Genomic DNA, 14,988 nt, shown 5'->3' on the forward strand with positions numbered 1-14,988 from the left:
CCACCTCATCTGCAAAATGGGGACTAAGAGCGTGAGCCCCACGTGGGATGGAGACTGAGGCCAAACTGATTAACTTGTGTCCACCTCAGCGCTCAGAACAGCGATTGGCACATTGCGAGAGCCTAACAAGTACCTTAACTGTTATTATCGGTGTAGTGGTATTCCAGGAAGAAATGGGAGACTGCATTTTAAAGATGAGGTGAAGGCCCAGAGAAGTGAAGTGACTTGCCCAAGGTCACACGGCAGACAAGCGGTGCAGCTGGGATTAGATCCCAGGTCCTTCTGCTCAGCTGTGTGCTTCTGGGCAAGTCACTTTACTTCTCTGTGCCTCAGTCACCTCATCTGTAAAATGGGGGTTGGGACTGTGAACCCCATGTGGGATATAACCCGATGACCTTGTGTCTACCTCAGTGCTTAGAACGGTGCCTTGCACAGAGTAAGCGCTTAATAAATGCCATTATTAAATATTAAATTAAATTAACAAGCCCGCTGTTGGGTAGGGACCGTCTCTATAGGTTGCCCAACTTGGACTTCCCAAGCGCTTTGTCCGGTGCTCTGCACACAGTAGGCGCTCAATAAATACGATTGGATGAACGAATGAACAAGTTCACAGCCTGGGGGGGTTGGGGGACAGGGAGGGAGGGAGAGCCAGACGTCTGTACCCGTGAGCAGACTGACAGACAGACTGATGACAGACAGACATGACAGACAGAGGCCCACAGAGACTGACAGAGACAGAGACTGACAGACTGAGAGACTGACAGAGACAGAGACTGACAGACAGAGACAGAGACTGACAGACAGAGACTGACAGACAGAGATAGAGGCCGACAGGGACAGACAGACAAGAGACCGCCAAAGACAGAGACCCACAGAGACCGACAGAGACAGACAGAGACTGACAGACAGAGACAGACAAGAGACCGACAAAGACAGAGACCCACAGACAGAGACCGACAGAGACAGACAGAGACAGAGACTGACAGAGACAGAGACTGACAGAGACCGACAGAGACAGACAGACAGGCAAGAGACCGACAGAGACAGACGGAGACTGACAAACAGACCGACAGAGACAGACCGACAGAGAGACTGACAGGCAGGGACAGACAGACCGACAGAGATGGACAGAGACCGACAGAGATGGACAGAGACCGACAAAGACAGAGGCCCACAGAGACAGACAGAGACAGACAGAGACCGGCAGACAGAGACCCACAGACAGAGACTGGCAGACAGAGACAGACAGACAGACCGAGAGACACAGGCAGAGACCGACAGAGACAGACACAGACAGACCGACGGCCGGCCAGAGGTCAGCCTAAGTGAAGGAGATGAGAGGTGTGTCGGTAGGTGCCCCGGGCCCCTGGCTGGGTCTGGCGGCCCCCTAAACCGGGGCAATGGGGCTGGGCCCGGGGGGGGATTGGGGGGATTGGGGGGGCCTGGCCTTCCCCTCCTCTCCTCCCCTCCTCCCCTCCCCACCTCCCCTCCCCCGGGCCCCGGGCGGCAGGGACGGACGGACGGACGGATGGAGCCCCCTCCTCCTGGACCGGAGGGGACCCGGGGGGCAAGGGGGTCCGGGGGTCCCGGGGTCCGGGGGCTTGGGCGGGGAGACCCCCCCGCTCCTCCTCGTCCTCGTGGTTCCCCCGAGGAGGGAGGGAGGGAGGGAGGGAGCCGGCCGGCCGGCCGGCCGGACAGACAGACAGAGAGACGGTCCCCGGCCCCCTCCCTTGAAACATGGCGGTGGGGAGGAGGAGGAGGGGGAAGGGGAGGGGGAAGGGGCCTCCCCGGGGGACCCCGCCCCCCTGATCGCCCCCCCCGATCGCCCCCCCCGATCGCCCCGCAGGCCGTAAGATGTCCCAGCCCCGCGCCGAAGAGCCGCCGGACAACCGGGCCCACAAGGCCCACGAGGACCACGAGGACAACAAGGCCGCCGTCATCCCGGCCACCGACACGGCCACAGACACGCCGCCGCCCTCCTCCTCCTCCTCCTCCTCCTCTTCCTCTTCCTGCTCCTCCTCCTCGTCCTCCTCCTCCTCGTCCTCCTCCTCCTCGTCCTCGTCCGACAGGAGGGCCCCGGCCCCGGCCCCGGCCCCGCCGCGGAACCGGAGCAATGGGGTGAGCAGCCGGGATCCCTCCTTCCCCTCCCTGCAGCTCCTGGGGGGAGATATAGACATATATATATATATATATATATATATATGTGTGTGTGTGTGTGTGTGTGTTTATATAGATATATATATATAAACACGCATATGTATGTATATTTGTGTGTGTACATGTATGTATATGCATATGTGTGTGTATGCAGATGTGGGTGTATGCATATATGTGTATGTATGTATGTGCATATGGGTGTATGTGTGTGCATGTATATGCATATAGGTGTATGTATATGTTTATGCATTTTTATTACTCTATTTTACTCGTACATATTCTATCTATTTCATTTTGTTACTACGTTTTGTTTTGTCGTCTTGTCTCCCCCTCCTAGACTGTGAGCCCGCTGCTGGGTAGGGACCATCCCTAAATGTTGCCAACGTGGACTTCCCAAGCACTTAGTCCGGTGCTCTGCACACAGTAAGCGCTCAGTAAATACGATTGAATCAATGAATGAATGAATGAGCCCCCTCCTCCCAGACTGAGCCCCCTCCTTCCTCTCCCCCTCCTCCCCCTCCCCACAGCACCTGTATATATGCATATATATTTTAGCACAGATTTGTTACTCTATTTTACTTTTGTACATTTTTACTATTCTATTTATTTTAGTTTGTTACTATGTTTTGTTTTGTCATCTGTCTCCCCCTTCTAGACTGTAAGCCCACTGTTGGGTAGGGACCATCTCTAGATGTTGCCAGCTTGGACTTCCCAAGGGCTTAGTACCGTGCTCTGCACACAGTAAGCGCTCAATAAATACGATTGAATGAGTGAATATGGGGGGCAACCTGATCACCTCCCATCTATCCCAGCACTTAGAACAGGGCTTGGAATGGGGTAAGCACTTAGAACAGTGCTTTGCACATAATAAGCACTTAACAAATACCATCATTATTAATAAATGCTGTCATCGTTATCTCCCGGGGGCTTGCCCGCAGCCTGGCCACCCTAGGGGTGTCGCAGCTTACCCACCTCTCTGCCCTGCTCCCTGTCCTGTCCCCTCCCCAACGACACCCCCCCCCCCCCCCCCCCGGCCCTCCGAAATCAGACTCATTCGGAATGATGGCATAATAATAATGATGGCATTTATTAAGCGCTTACTATGTGCAAAGCACTCACTCATTCATTCATTCAATCGTATTTACTGAGCACTGGACTAAGCGCTTGGGAAGTACAGGTCGGCAACATATAGGACGGTCCCTACCCAACAACAGGCTCACAGTCTAGAAGGGGGAGACAGACAATGAAACAAAACATGTGGACAGGTGTCAAGTCATCAGAACAAATGGAAATAAAGCTAAATGGACATCATTAACAAAATAAATAGAATGGTAAATATGTACGAGTAAAATAAATAGAGTAATAAATCTGTACAAACGTATATACAGGTGCTGTGGGGAGGGGAAGGAGGTAGGGCTGGGGGGGATGGGGAGGAGGAGAGGAAAAAGGGGGCTCAGTCAGCACTGTTCTAAGCGCTGGGAAGGTTACAAGGGGATCAGGTTGTCCCACACGGGGCTCGCCCTCTTAATCCCCGTTTGACAGATGGGGTCACTGAGGCCCAGAGAAGTGAAGTGACTCGCCCAGAGTCGCACAGCTGACAGTTGGCAGAGCGGGATTAGAACCCACGACCCCTGACTTCAAAGCCCGGGCTCTTTCCACTGAGCCAGGCTGCTTCTCTAAGCGCACAGCATCTGCCGAGCGCTTACCGTGTGTGCCAGGCAACGCACTAAGTGTCAGGGTGGGGACGGGCCCCGGCCCCCGTGGAGCCCACAGTCTCAGTCCCCGCGCTACGGAGGGAACTGAGCCCAGAAAAGTGAAGTCACTCGCCCGAGGTCACCCAGCGGACCAGTGGCGGAGCCGGGATTAGAACCCATGACCTTCTTATCCCCCGCCCTGGGCCGTAGCCGCCGTGTAGCACGCTGGTCCCCGTGCCATGCTCCTCTCACCAGCCCAGACCGCAGACCCCGGGGTTCGTTCATTCATTCAGACGTATCTATTGAGCGCTTCCTGTGTGCAGGGCACTGTACTAAGCGCTTGGAAAGAAGCAGCGTGGCTCAGTGGAAATAATAATGATGGCATTTATTAAGCGATTACTATGTGCAAAGCACTGTTCTAAACGCTGGGGAGGTTCCAAGGTGATCAGGTTGTCCCACGGGGGGCTCACAGTCTTACTCCCCATTTTACAGATGAGGTAACTGAGGCCCAGAGAAGTTGAGTGACTTGCCCAAAGTCACCCAGCTGACAAGCGGCGGAGCTGGGATTTGAACCCGTGACCTCTGACTCCAAAGCCCGGGCTCTTTCCACTGAGCCACGCTGCTTCTCTAAGAGCCCGGGCTTTGGAGTCAGAGGTCATGAGTTCAAATGCCGGCTCCACCGACTGTCAGCTGTGTGACTTTGGGCGAGTCACTTAACTTCTCTGGGCCTCAGTGACCTTCACTTAACTTCTCTGGGCCTCAGTGACTTCATCTGTAAAATCAATCAATTGTATTTATTGAGCGCTTACTGTGTGCAGAGCACTGTACTGAGTGCTTGTAAAATGGGGATAAAGACCGTGAGCCCCCCCCCCCCGGTGGGACAACCCCATCGCCTTGTAACCTCCCCAGCGCTTAGAACAGTGCTTTGCACATAGTAGGCACTGAATAAAATGCCATCGTTATGCCCCGGACCCAAACGACGATCCCCGCCCTCTCATCTCGTGGCACACCGAGGCTGGTTCGGAGCCACCCTTCTGCTCTCTGTTGGAACTCTATTACTCTATGACTCTATTTATTTATTACTCTATTTATTTATTTATTACTCTATTATTTATTTATTTATTTTGCTTGTACATAGCTATTCTATTTTATTTTGTTAGTATGTTTGGTTTTGTTCTCTGTCTCCCCCTTTTAGACTGTGAGCCCACTGTTGGGTAGGGACTGTCTCTATATGTTGCCAATTTGTACTTCCCAAGCGCTCAGTACAGTGCTGTGCACATAGTAAGCGCTCAATAAATACGATTGATGATGATGACATTGATGGAACCAACCACCCGCAGAGGGAAACTTTCCATTCCTCCCCTCGCCCGTCACCGTCGCCCACCTGGGAAGGTGTCCGTATAACCAACCCAGTTGGGATTCTCCTGCTCCCGTCAAACTAGTTTTCACGGTTCTGTTTGTTTACCGCCGGTGCCTACTTATTCCCGTCTGATTCGAGTCAGGCGAGCGGCCCTTGGGAATTGCCTCTTTTTAAATAGTGATAATTATTATAATTATAACGGTATTTCATAAGCGCCTACTGTGGGCCGGGCACCGATCTAAGCGCTGGGATAGCTGCCCGTTAATCGGGTTGGACGCGGTCCCTGCCCCGTTTGGGGCTCACACTCTTAATCCCTATTTTGCAGATGAGGAAACTGCAGAGAAGTGAAGTGACTTGGCCAAGATCACACCAGCCGATCAGTGGCGGAGCCGGGATTAGAACCCCTGCCCTTTTGACTCCAAGGCCCGAGCTCTATTCAGTAAGCCACGCTGCTTCTCCAACAATTTGTAGGGCATCAGCACCCGCAAGAGAGGAAAGCGGCTCTTATTTATTTATTTTTTGGTAGGCTATTCATTAGGGGGGTTATGGGTGGCACATATCTTTAGAAAGATATGACTTCCCCTTGGGCAACAGGACTGTGATCCAAGGAAAGTCCGGTGTCATTTGTTATTTAAACTTTCCCAGTTCTATTGCGAATAGACCTGATGATTCCTCCTCCCATTTCTTCATGTCACCATGTTCCCCGGATTCTCCTTTTCCGGACCCCTATCCCGCTCATTCTCAGATTCCTCATGTTTTTAAATTTAGCGTCTCTAAGCTACTCTAGTTGGTTTGAACCGCAGCCCATCATCTAGCCTTGTGCCGGCTCCTCTGTGATGTGTTTGTTACGGGACCAGTTGTTTGGTAAATTTGACGTGTTTTTGTTGGTTTTATTTTCCAAGACCGGGCGTCTAGACCACTTTACTAATTGTCTAGCGGCAGCATGGCTCAGTGGAAATCAATCAATCAATCAATCAATCGTATTTATTGAGCGCTTACTATGTGCAGAGCACTGTACTAAGTGCTTGAGAAGTACAAATTGGCAACATATAGAGACAACAGTGGGCTCACAGTCTAAAAGGGGCGGGGGGGAGAGCCCGGGCTTTGGAGTCAGAGGTCATGGGTTCAAATCCCACCTCTGCCACTTATCAGCTGTGTGACTTTGGGCAAGTCACTTCACTTCTCTGTGCCTCAGTTACCTCATCTGTAAAATGGGGATTAAGACTGTGAGCCCCATGTGGGACAACCTCAAAACCTTGTAACCTTCCCAGCGCTTAGAACCTCATCACCTTGTAACCTTCCCAGCGCTTAGATCAGTGCTTTGCACATAGTAAGCGCTTAATAAATGCCATTATTATTATTATTATTATTATTATTACCATTCAAATATTCTTTTTAAAAGTAGGTTCAAATCAGGTATCCAGATATCCAGGGATCCTATTTAGTACCACTTTTACTGTAAGAATAAGAGCGTAAGATAAGAGACTCATGTCGTCGTACCCCGGTGGTCTAGATTTTGGGATACAAGTCTGTGGTTTTTGGTTGCCTTTTTTGGCCTAATCCAGATGTCAGTCAACCTGAATCTAGGTTTCCGTGATCTATTTCTGAGCATGTTTGCATTTGACTTTTTTTTTTCTTTTTTAAATAAGGAAAATGTGTTTTCTGGCCAGTCAAAAATCTCTTCCTATATGAGTTCCAACAAGTCGCCTGGAGCTCGTCCACCACTTCAAGAGGAAAACTCAGTCTCACATCATGAAATCAAGTGCCCGGGGAAGGCGTCAAATGAAATGTTTAAAAAAGGAGAAGGTAAGGCTGGCCTGTTCTGCGGCAGATCGTATTGTAGTGTGTAATTGAAAGCCTTTTCCCAACACGTTTTGCAACTCGGGGGTTTTCCTGTATTTTCACTCTCCGGATGAGGAAAGCGTGGCACACAAAATGAATTGTCACCGCGCAGCCCTATTCTTCTGTGTAGCCAATCTTGTCTGCATTTCCAAATTGTTTTATTTTATAGTAATAATGAGGATACCTTGGATGAATAAATTTCCTTTCAGTCTCTCCCATTTGCAAATTCGTTGGGTTTGAGGAAGGAGAATATGCGGATGACTCTTCAGACTCCAGTATGGCAGTGATTAGTCATAGTCCCCGAGAAGCAGCGTGCCTCAGTGGAAAGAACACGGGCTTGGGAATGAGAGGTCATGGGTTCTAATCCCGGTTCTGCCACTTGTCAGCTGTGTGACTTTGGGCAAGTCACTCGACATCTCTTTGCCTCAGTGACCTCATCTGTAAGGTGGGGATTAAGAATGTGAGCCCCATGTGGGACAACCTGAGGTCCTTGTATCCCCCCCCACAGCGCTTAGAACAGTGCTTCACACGTAGTAAGTGCCTAACAAATGCCATTATTATTATTATTATTATTATCAGAGTCCCCCTATTCTTGTTGGTGCTTGGAAATGCAGAATTCACTTGGGAAACATCCTATACAATGAGGTTTTCTAGCACTGGATTTGTTATAGATATTTTGATGATGGAGATGCCGTGGCTGAATCTTATTCATTACCCTGGAATTAGACCCATTTAATTAGCTGCGCTCTAGGTAGCTATGCAGACTTAGTGGACTGGATAGTTTTATTTTTAAATCCTCTTGCTCCCTTCCTTGGAGGAGACTACTGTTGTTCTAAAAAGGCCAGGACGTCCACCTTATCAAGGTGAGAGGCTGATGCCGCAGTCTGTTCCTTTGACATATTTCTCCGTGACTTTTCTGTTTAAAAAAAAAAAGAAGACCGAATCTTCGTTACGATGGAGCAGTCCTGTGAAATGCCCGGCACATCATAAAAGTTGTTTCTACGTTGGCATCTTCCTCCCTCTGTCTGCAGAAAAAAGAAATCTCAGTAGTACCTCAGAGGGACCCGTGAAATTAGAAGAACAGAAAGAAAAAGAAACGAAAGGTCCTTCTCCAGAGTCGTTACATAATCAAAAACTAGAAGCTGCAGAGACGCTGAAAAATATGGTGCCGCCTTCTGGATCTGTTGTTGTGGTCAATGCCAAGCAAGCTCTGAAAAAGCCAATCAAGGCCAATCAGACATCAAGGAGAAAGTAAGTGACGCACATGATTCTTTTTTTAAAAGAGAATAGCACTTTTATTTTCAGTAGCTTAAAGGACAGTCCTACTGAGAGCTCACCTACTCCAGGAGGCCTTCCCAGACTGAGCCCCTTCCTTCCTCTCCCCCTCGTCCCCCTCTCCATCCCCCCCATCTTACCTCCTTTCCTTCCCCACAGCACCTGTATATATGTATATATGGTTGTACATATTTGTTACTCTGTTTATTTATTTATTTATTTTACTTGTACATATCTAGTCTATTTATTTTATTTTGTTAGTATGTTTGGTTTTGTTCTCTGTCTCCCCCTTTTAGACTGTGAGCCCACTGTTGGGTAGGGACTGTCTCTATATGTTGCCAACTTGGACTTCCCAAGCGCTTAGTACAGTGCTCTGCACACAGTAAGCGCTCAATAAATACGATTGATGATGACAGTCACAAAGTCCGATTGCTGTTATTTTCCAGGTAAAAATCCAAGTCCTTCATTTTCAGGTGTAAGTCTTTCAGCGAATTAGAGAAGTTATTTCTCCCGCCTTAAGTCAGAACTGCACATCTGCGGTCCATTCTGTAACCCTTTTGGTGCTTTTTGATTTAGGTGCACGGGAATATTTTACGGTCCCTTAATATGGACCGGTTTTGGGGCACATCTATTTATCGTTAGCCCCCTGAATATCTGGAGGGTACGCGTCGTGTTCGAGTGAGGACCCAACTAACCCGGATTTTAAATCCTATTGTACATTTGCTTCGTGTTAAGACCAGGACACCTCTACGGAATGACTTTAGGATGACTCCCCCTTAGTTTGCCGAGAAGGAGTTGTATCATTTATTCAGTTGTATTTATTGAGCGCTTCTTGTGTGCAGAGCACTGTACTAAGTGCTTCGGGGAGTACAGTATAACAGTAAACAGGCTCATTCCCTGCCCACAATGAGCTACTTCCACATTGCTGAATTTAGATTGTCTTCTGGAACTGTAGAGTTCATTCATCTTATGTGGAATAGGTATTTGTTGTCTTCTTGGTAACCCTTGCTGAGAAAAAATGTGGGAAATAAATCATTTGCAACTGTGAGAAGGGGCTAGGTGAGGATATTGAGCCAACCAAAGTGAAAAGCCAAGCCTTTCAAATCACTGTGTTGAAACCTACAAACTTGCCCTTCTTAGGAGAAACAGGGGGTCTACATGAATCCCTGAGAATTCTGCCACCCGAATGAGCCGCTCTCTTTATAAAAAAAAAAAAAAAAAATCTACTCTTTCTTTTTCCCCTAGAACGCAAGGGAAAACGCAACAGAACCGCAAAGTTACAGATTATTATCCCGTTAGAAGAAGCTCCAGGAAAAGTAAAGCAGAGTTGCAGGTAATACAGAGGTTATTTTATTCACGTTGTCTTGACACCCGTAGTTGCTAGAGTCAGATGTGAACGGGGAGCCATTACTGATGAGACGGGACCGTTATTACTTTAAATGCCTCAGTTCACTGGGGGGATGATTCCGCCGGTATGTTCAGAAGTGTAAAATAATTGGGAGGACCACAACAAAGTGGCACGTGACAAGGCTTGTGAGAATGAGTCTGTTCTCAGTATAAATATCAATTCTGCTTTTCAAGTTTTTACTTTTTTCAGTCACTGTCCTTGATCCTGATCTTCATCAGAAGCATTTGCTGAAGAGCCCGCGGTAGGGGTGAATGCCACTGGAAACCCTTACTGGGTCACTAAGCGCCCAGCCCGGAGAACAATAAGAAAAGATTGGGTCATTATTGAATGCTGTCCATCTTTGCCTTGCCAGGTGTTACACTGAAGAATGTTGTGACAGAGAGCCCTAACCCTTTATTTTTCTTCCCTTGCCTAGTCTGAAGAAAAGAAGAAAATAGATGAATTGATTGAAAGTGGAAAGGAAGAAGGAATGAAGGTATCAGTCAGTGGTATATGCTGAATGGTTACTCGGTGCAGAGCGCATAGTAATCAATCAATCAATCGTATTTATTGAGCGCTTACTGTGTGCAGAGCACTGTACTAAGCGCTTGGGAAGTACAAGTTGGCAACATATACAGTCCCGACCCAACAGTGGGCTCACAGTCTAGAAGACTAGTATAATGCAAGAGAAGAAGCAGACACTTTCCCCACCCATAAGGATCCTTTTAGGCTTGACTCGGGAAACTACAGTGTTGGAGTTGGTTGGAGACGGTTAATGTTCCTCGTCACGTGGACTGGTAGTGGCAACAGTCCTTTGCTTTGTTCCATGAATGTGGAATAAAATCCTTTTGAGATGTTCTCCATGAAACCGGGTACTAAAAGCTTCCTAATTCATGCCTTGGGCCGATAACAGGAACGTGGAGGTGGGACCTAGGCGTTTCACTTGTTATCCTGTGGAAGTTTTCCTCTTCGTGATCCATCTCTTCCTCTCTCTCTTCTTTTTTCCTCACCCCTCTGCTCTATTAGATTGATTTCATTGATGGCAAAGGCAGGGGGGTCATTGCCACGAAACAATTCGCTCGAGGAGAATTTGTGGTGGAATATCACGGCGATCTCATAGAGATCACTGACGCCAAGAAACGAGAGGCTTTGTACGCCCAAGACCCATCCACAGGCTGCTATATGTACTATTTCCAGTACCTGAGCAAAACCTTTTGGTAAGCGTTCTAATTGGAATCACTCAACCGGTCGAATTAATTGAGCACTCACGGTGTGCCGGGCAGTCGGTCGGTCGGTCGTATTTTTTGAGCGCTTACTGTGTGCCGAGCGCTTGGGAGAGTACAGTGAAACAACAGACGCGTTCCCTGCCCACAACGAGCTTACAGTCTAGAGGGGGAGACAGACATTAATAAAAGGAAATTGCAGATAGGTACACGAGTGCTGTGGGGCGGGGAGGGGGTTGAATAAAGGGTGCAAGTCAGAGCGACGCAGAAGGGAGTTGAAGAAAACTCGTCCCCCTCTCCATCCCCCCCGTCTTACCTCCTTCCCTTCCCCACAGCACCTGTATATATGTATATATGGTTGTACATATTTATTACTCTATTTATTTATTTATTTTACTTGTACATATCCTATTTATTTTATTTTGTTAGTATGTTTGGTTTTGTTCTCTGTCTCCCCCTTTTAGACTGTGAGCCCACTGTTGGGTAGGGACTGTCTCTAGATGTTGCCAATTTGTACTTCCCAAGCGCTTAGTCCAGTGCTCTGCACATAGTAAGCGCTCAATAAATACGATTGATGATGATGAAGAAAAGGAAAAGAGGGCTTAGGGAAGGCCTCTGGGAGACGATGCGCCCGCAGTTGGGTACTTTACCAAACGTTTGGGAGAGTATAGAGTTGGTAGACACATTCCCTGCCCGCCACGAGCTTACAGTCTGGAGGGATAGCCTGGAAATTACGATGCCTGCTGAAACTCACCTCCAGGGCAAATCGTCTTCTCCCAGTCATTATGCGATGGCATCTTCTTCCCTTTGGAATTCAGTTTGAGGGCGTCTCATTGATGAATGAGGTAGAAGCAGCGTGGCTCAGTGGAAAGAGCCCGGGCTTGGGAGTCAGAGGTCATGGGTTCTAATCCCGGCTCCCCTGCGTATCTGCTGTATGACCTTGGGCAAGTCACTTCACTTCCCTGAGCCTGTTACCTCATCTGTAAAATGGGGATTAAGACTTGCCAATTTGTACTTCCCAAGCGCTTAGTACAGTGCTCTGCACATAGTAAGCGCTCAATAAATACGATTGATGATGATGATGATGACTGTGAGCCCCACGTGGGACAACATGAGCACCTTGTATCCCCCCCCCCCCACCTCAGCGCTTAGAACAGTGCTTTGCACACAGTAAGCACTTAACAAATTCCATTATTATTATCTGGCTAAGCGTACGCTAACCTAGCGTTGACTTTAGCTTGTTAGTGGTAGTAAGAGAATTTCTCGAGGGCCATTTGGGGAGGTGCCCAGAATAAAGAAGCGACATGCTGCCTGCCCACAAGGAGCTTACCATCTGAAAGGAGATTTAGAGGAGCAACCATGCTGAACGACAAAACAAGAGGAGCAGCGTGGGCCCAGTGGAAAGAGCCCATGAGTCTGGGTGTCAGGGGACCTGGGTTCTAATCGCAGCTCTGTCTCTTTTCATTCATTCATTCAATCGTATTTATTGAGCGCTTACTGTGTACAGAGCACTGTACTAAGCGCTTGGGAAGTACAAGTTGGCAACATATAGAGACGGTACCTACCCAACAGCGGGTTCACAGTCCTGCTCTGTGGCCATGGACAAGTCACTGTTAACTTTTTTGGGGTCTCAATTTTCCCATCTGTAAATTGGGGATTCACTGCCTATTCTCCCCCGTATTAGGCTCGGAACCCCGTGTGGGACAGGGACCGGTCCGACCTGATTAACTTGCACCTACCCCAGTGCTTAGTTAAGCACTTAACAAATACCATGATAATTAAATCTTAGAGATTTGGGGGCGGGTATTTGATCAGACCAACTGCCAAAGACCTACGTTGCTCATCCTGAATCCCCCCTCCCCCGCCCTCCAATTCATAATAATAATAATGATGATGGCATTTATTAAGCGCTTACTATGTGCAAAGCACTGTTCTAAGCGATGGGGAGGTTACGAGGTGATCGGGTTGTCCCACGGGGGGCTCACAGTCTTAATCCCCATTTTCCAGATGAGAGAAGTGACTTGCCCAAAGTCACCCAGCTGGCGATTGGCGGAGCTGGGGTTTGAACTCATGACTTTATTTATTTTACTTGTACATATCTATTCTATTTATTTTATCTTGTTAGTATGTTTGGTTTTGTTCTCTGTCTCCCCCTTTTAGACCGTGAGCCCACTGTTGGGTAGGGACCGTCTCTATATATGTTGCCAATTTGTACTTCCCAAGCGCTTAGTACAGTGCTCTGCACATAGTAAGCGCTCAATAAATACGATTGATGATGATGATGATGACCTCTGACTCCAAAGCCCGGGCTCTTTCCACTGAGCCACGCTGATTCATGGGTTTGCAGACACCCTCTGCCCATCGTGTTAAGAGCAAAGCGTGACTTTTACTGACCGGCCAGACCGTTTAATAATGTTTTGGGGTTTTTTTTCATCTTTCAGTGTGGACGCCACCAGAGAGACAAATCGCCTAGGAAGACTAATCAATCACAGCAAATGCGGCAACTGCCAAACCAAACTCCACGACATAGACGGTGTACCTCACCTCATCCTGATTGCCTCGAGAGACATTAAAGCGGGCGAAGAACTGTTGTACGATTACGGTGACCGGAGCAGAGCTTCCATTGAAGCTTATCCGTGGCTGAAACACTAATGTGCGCTTCCGGACTAAGCACCCTCAAAGGGGACAGAGCGATGGATTTCTCTTTTACACCTAGCCTTAGTGGACTGCTTCTGAAGTTTTTAAAGTACATTCAAAATGCCTTTTCAGTCTATTTAAATATCTGTCGCGGGCCTCCTGGAAGGCTTGAACAGATGGTCTTAGATTACCTAAAATTTTATATTTTTGGTTGTTTTGTACATTTTGCATACAGGCGGGCCTGTGCTTCCCACGCGTGCATGCGAGGACTCGGGGCAGGTTTTGTGGGGAGAAAATCAGGAAATAGTTACGCAGTTGGACTGCCTCCAGCCATGTAGCCGTGGATTTTTCCAACCCGCTTTAGGGAACGGGAAATCACTGGGAGTGTGAGCAGGAAACCGCCTCTTCGGATGGACCGTCCCAACCTCTCCTGCCCCTTGACTTGGGGAGCAACTTGCCGGGTTGAAAAACTTCTCATCGGGCCGGGCCAGTGGTTCCCCTTTGATCTTTGAAAGCTTAATCGTCCCGCGTCGCGGGAAACATTTATCGTGCCCTTCTTTCATCGTGCACAATGCTGGGTTTGGGTCGAGACCACCGGCTCGAGGATTTAGACGTCAAAGTGGCACCTCCCACTTCTCCCCGGGAGCGGGACTTCTTCCGCCTGGGACGACGCTTCTGAAAATGTGAGCCCTGAAATTTATAAAAGCTTCTATGTCCGAATCAAGTGAATGAAATGATTGCGTTTCTGTAGATGAGATGGTACTCTATTCTTATGTAGCAGCCGAAATAAAAGTTTCCCAGCGGGACCAGAAATCACTTGCCCCAACTGATTCGGCCAGTTTGGGAACGTCCGCGTTCACCGCAGCCGGATCTTGTGGCGAACCTAGCGGGAAGGTTACGTTCTGAAGACGCGGGCTTCGACAGCACGTCCACCACCGAGGGGGACCGGTGATTCGGGGACTTGGACTCTCGTTGTGTTTTTAAGGCACTCGCGGGGGCCGTAGGCAATAAGACCGTCCGGATGGCTCAAGATCTTCAAGCCGGCCGTGGCCTCGCTTCTTCCTTCCACCTCTGAGCCTAGCGTGAGGGGAGAGTCGCAGCACGAGGGAATCTTCTCGGGAATCTTCCAGGACCAAAGGGCTGTCGGTGAAAGTTCGTTCCTGCAAGGAAAATCCAACTGAAAAGTGGAGGCGGCTCTGAAGCCGGCCTTTTGCTTCCCCTCTGTTCGGATCGGGCTACCTCAGGAAACCTTTTCTGCAGCCTGCCTCATTCTCACCCAGATGGCCAATCAAATGGGAATGGGGAGATGGGAGCTGGATAATACTTGTTTGTGGTTTAGCCTTATATTTTAAAAACAAACTTGAAAACTATCCGTGACTGTAAAAAAATAAATAAATATTTATTGCCAAGCTA

General features: G+C 48.6%; 1 protein-coding gene across 3 annotated transcripts; it reads left to right on the forward strand.

Moving 5' to 3' along the window:
- Positions 1–2,039: 2,039 nt before the first annotated feature.
- KMT5A (lysine methyltransferase 5A) lies at positions 2,040–14,988 on the forward strand. 3 transcript variants are annotated; one of them, XM_038763610.1, is made up of 7 exons: positions 2,040–2,118; positions 6,861–7,017; positions 8,085–8,304; positions 9,574–9,661; positions 10,152–10,211; positions 10,742–10,932; positions 13,380–14,988. In XM_038763610.1, the coding sequence occupies exons 2-7, from the start codon at positions 6,900–6,902 to the stop codon at positions 13,588–13,590; spliced, it is 888 nt and encodes a 295-aa protein (XP_038619538.1). In that variant the 5' UTR covers positions 2,040–2,118; positions 6,861–6,899; the 3' UTR covers positions 13,591–14,988. The 3 variants fall into 3 exon arrangements, with proteins under 3 accessions (XP_038619538.1, XP_038619539.1, XP_038619540.1); XM_038763611.1 differs by lacking the exon at positions 2,040–2,118 and adding an exon at positions 5,620–5,650; XM_038763612.1 differs by lacking the exon at positions 2,040–2,118 and adding an exon at positions 5,674–5,733.

This window comes from Tachyglossus aculeatus, chromosome 21 (genome assembly GCF_015852505.1).
Source record: "Tachyglossus aculeatus isolate mTacAcu1 chromosome 21, mTacAcu1.pri, whole genome shotgun sequence".
NCBI lineage: Eukaryota > Metazoa > Chordata > Mammalia > Monotremata > Tachyglossidae > Tachyglossus > Tachyglossus aculeatus.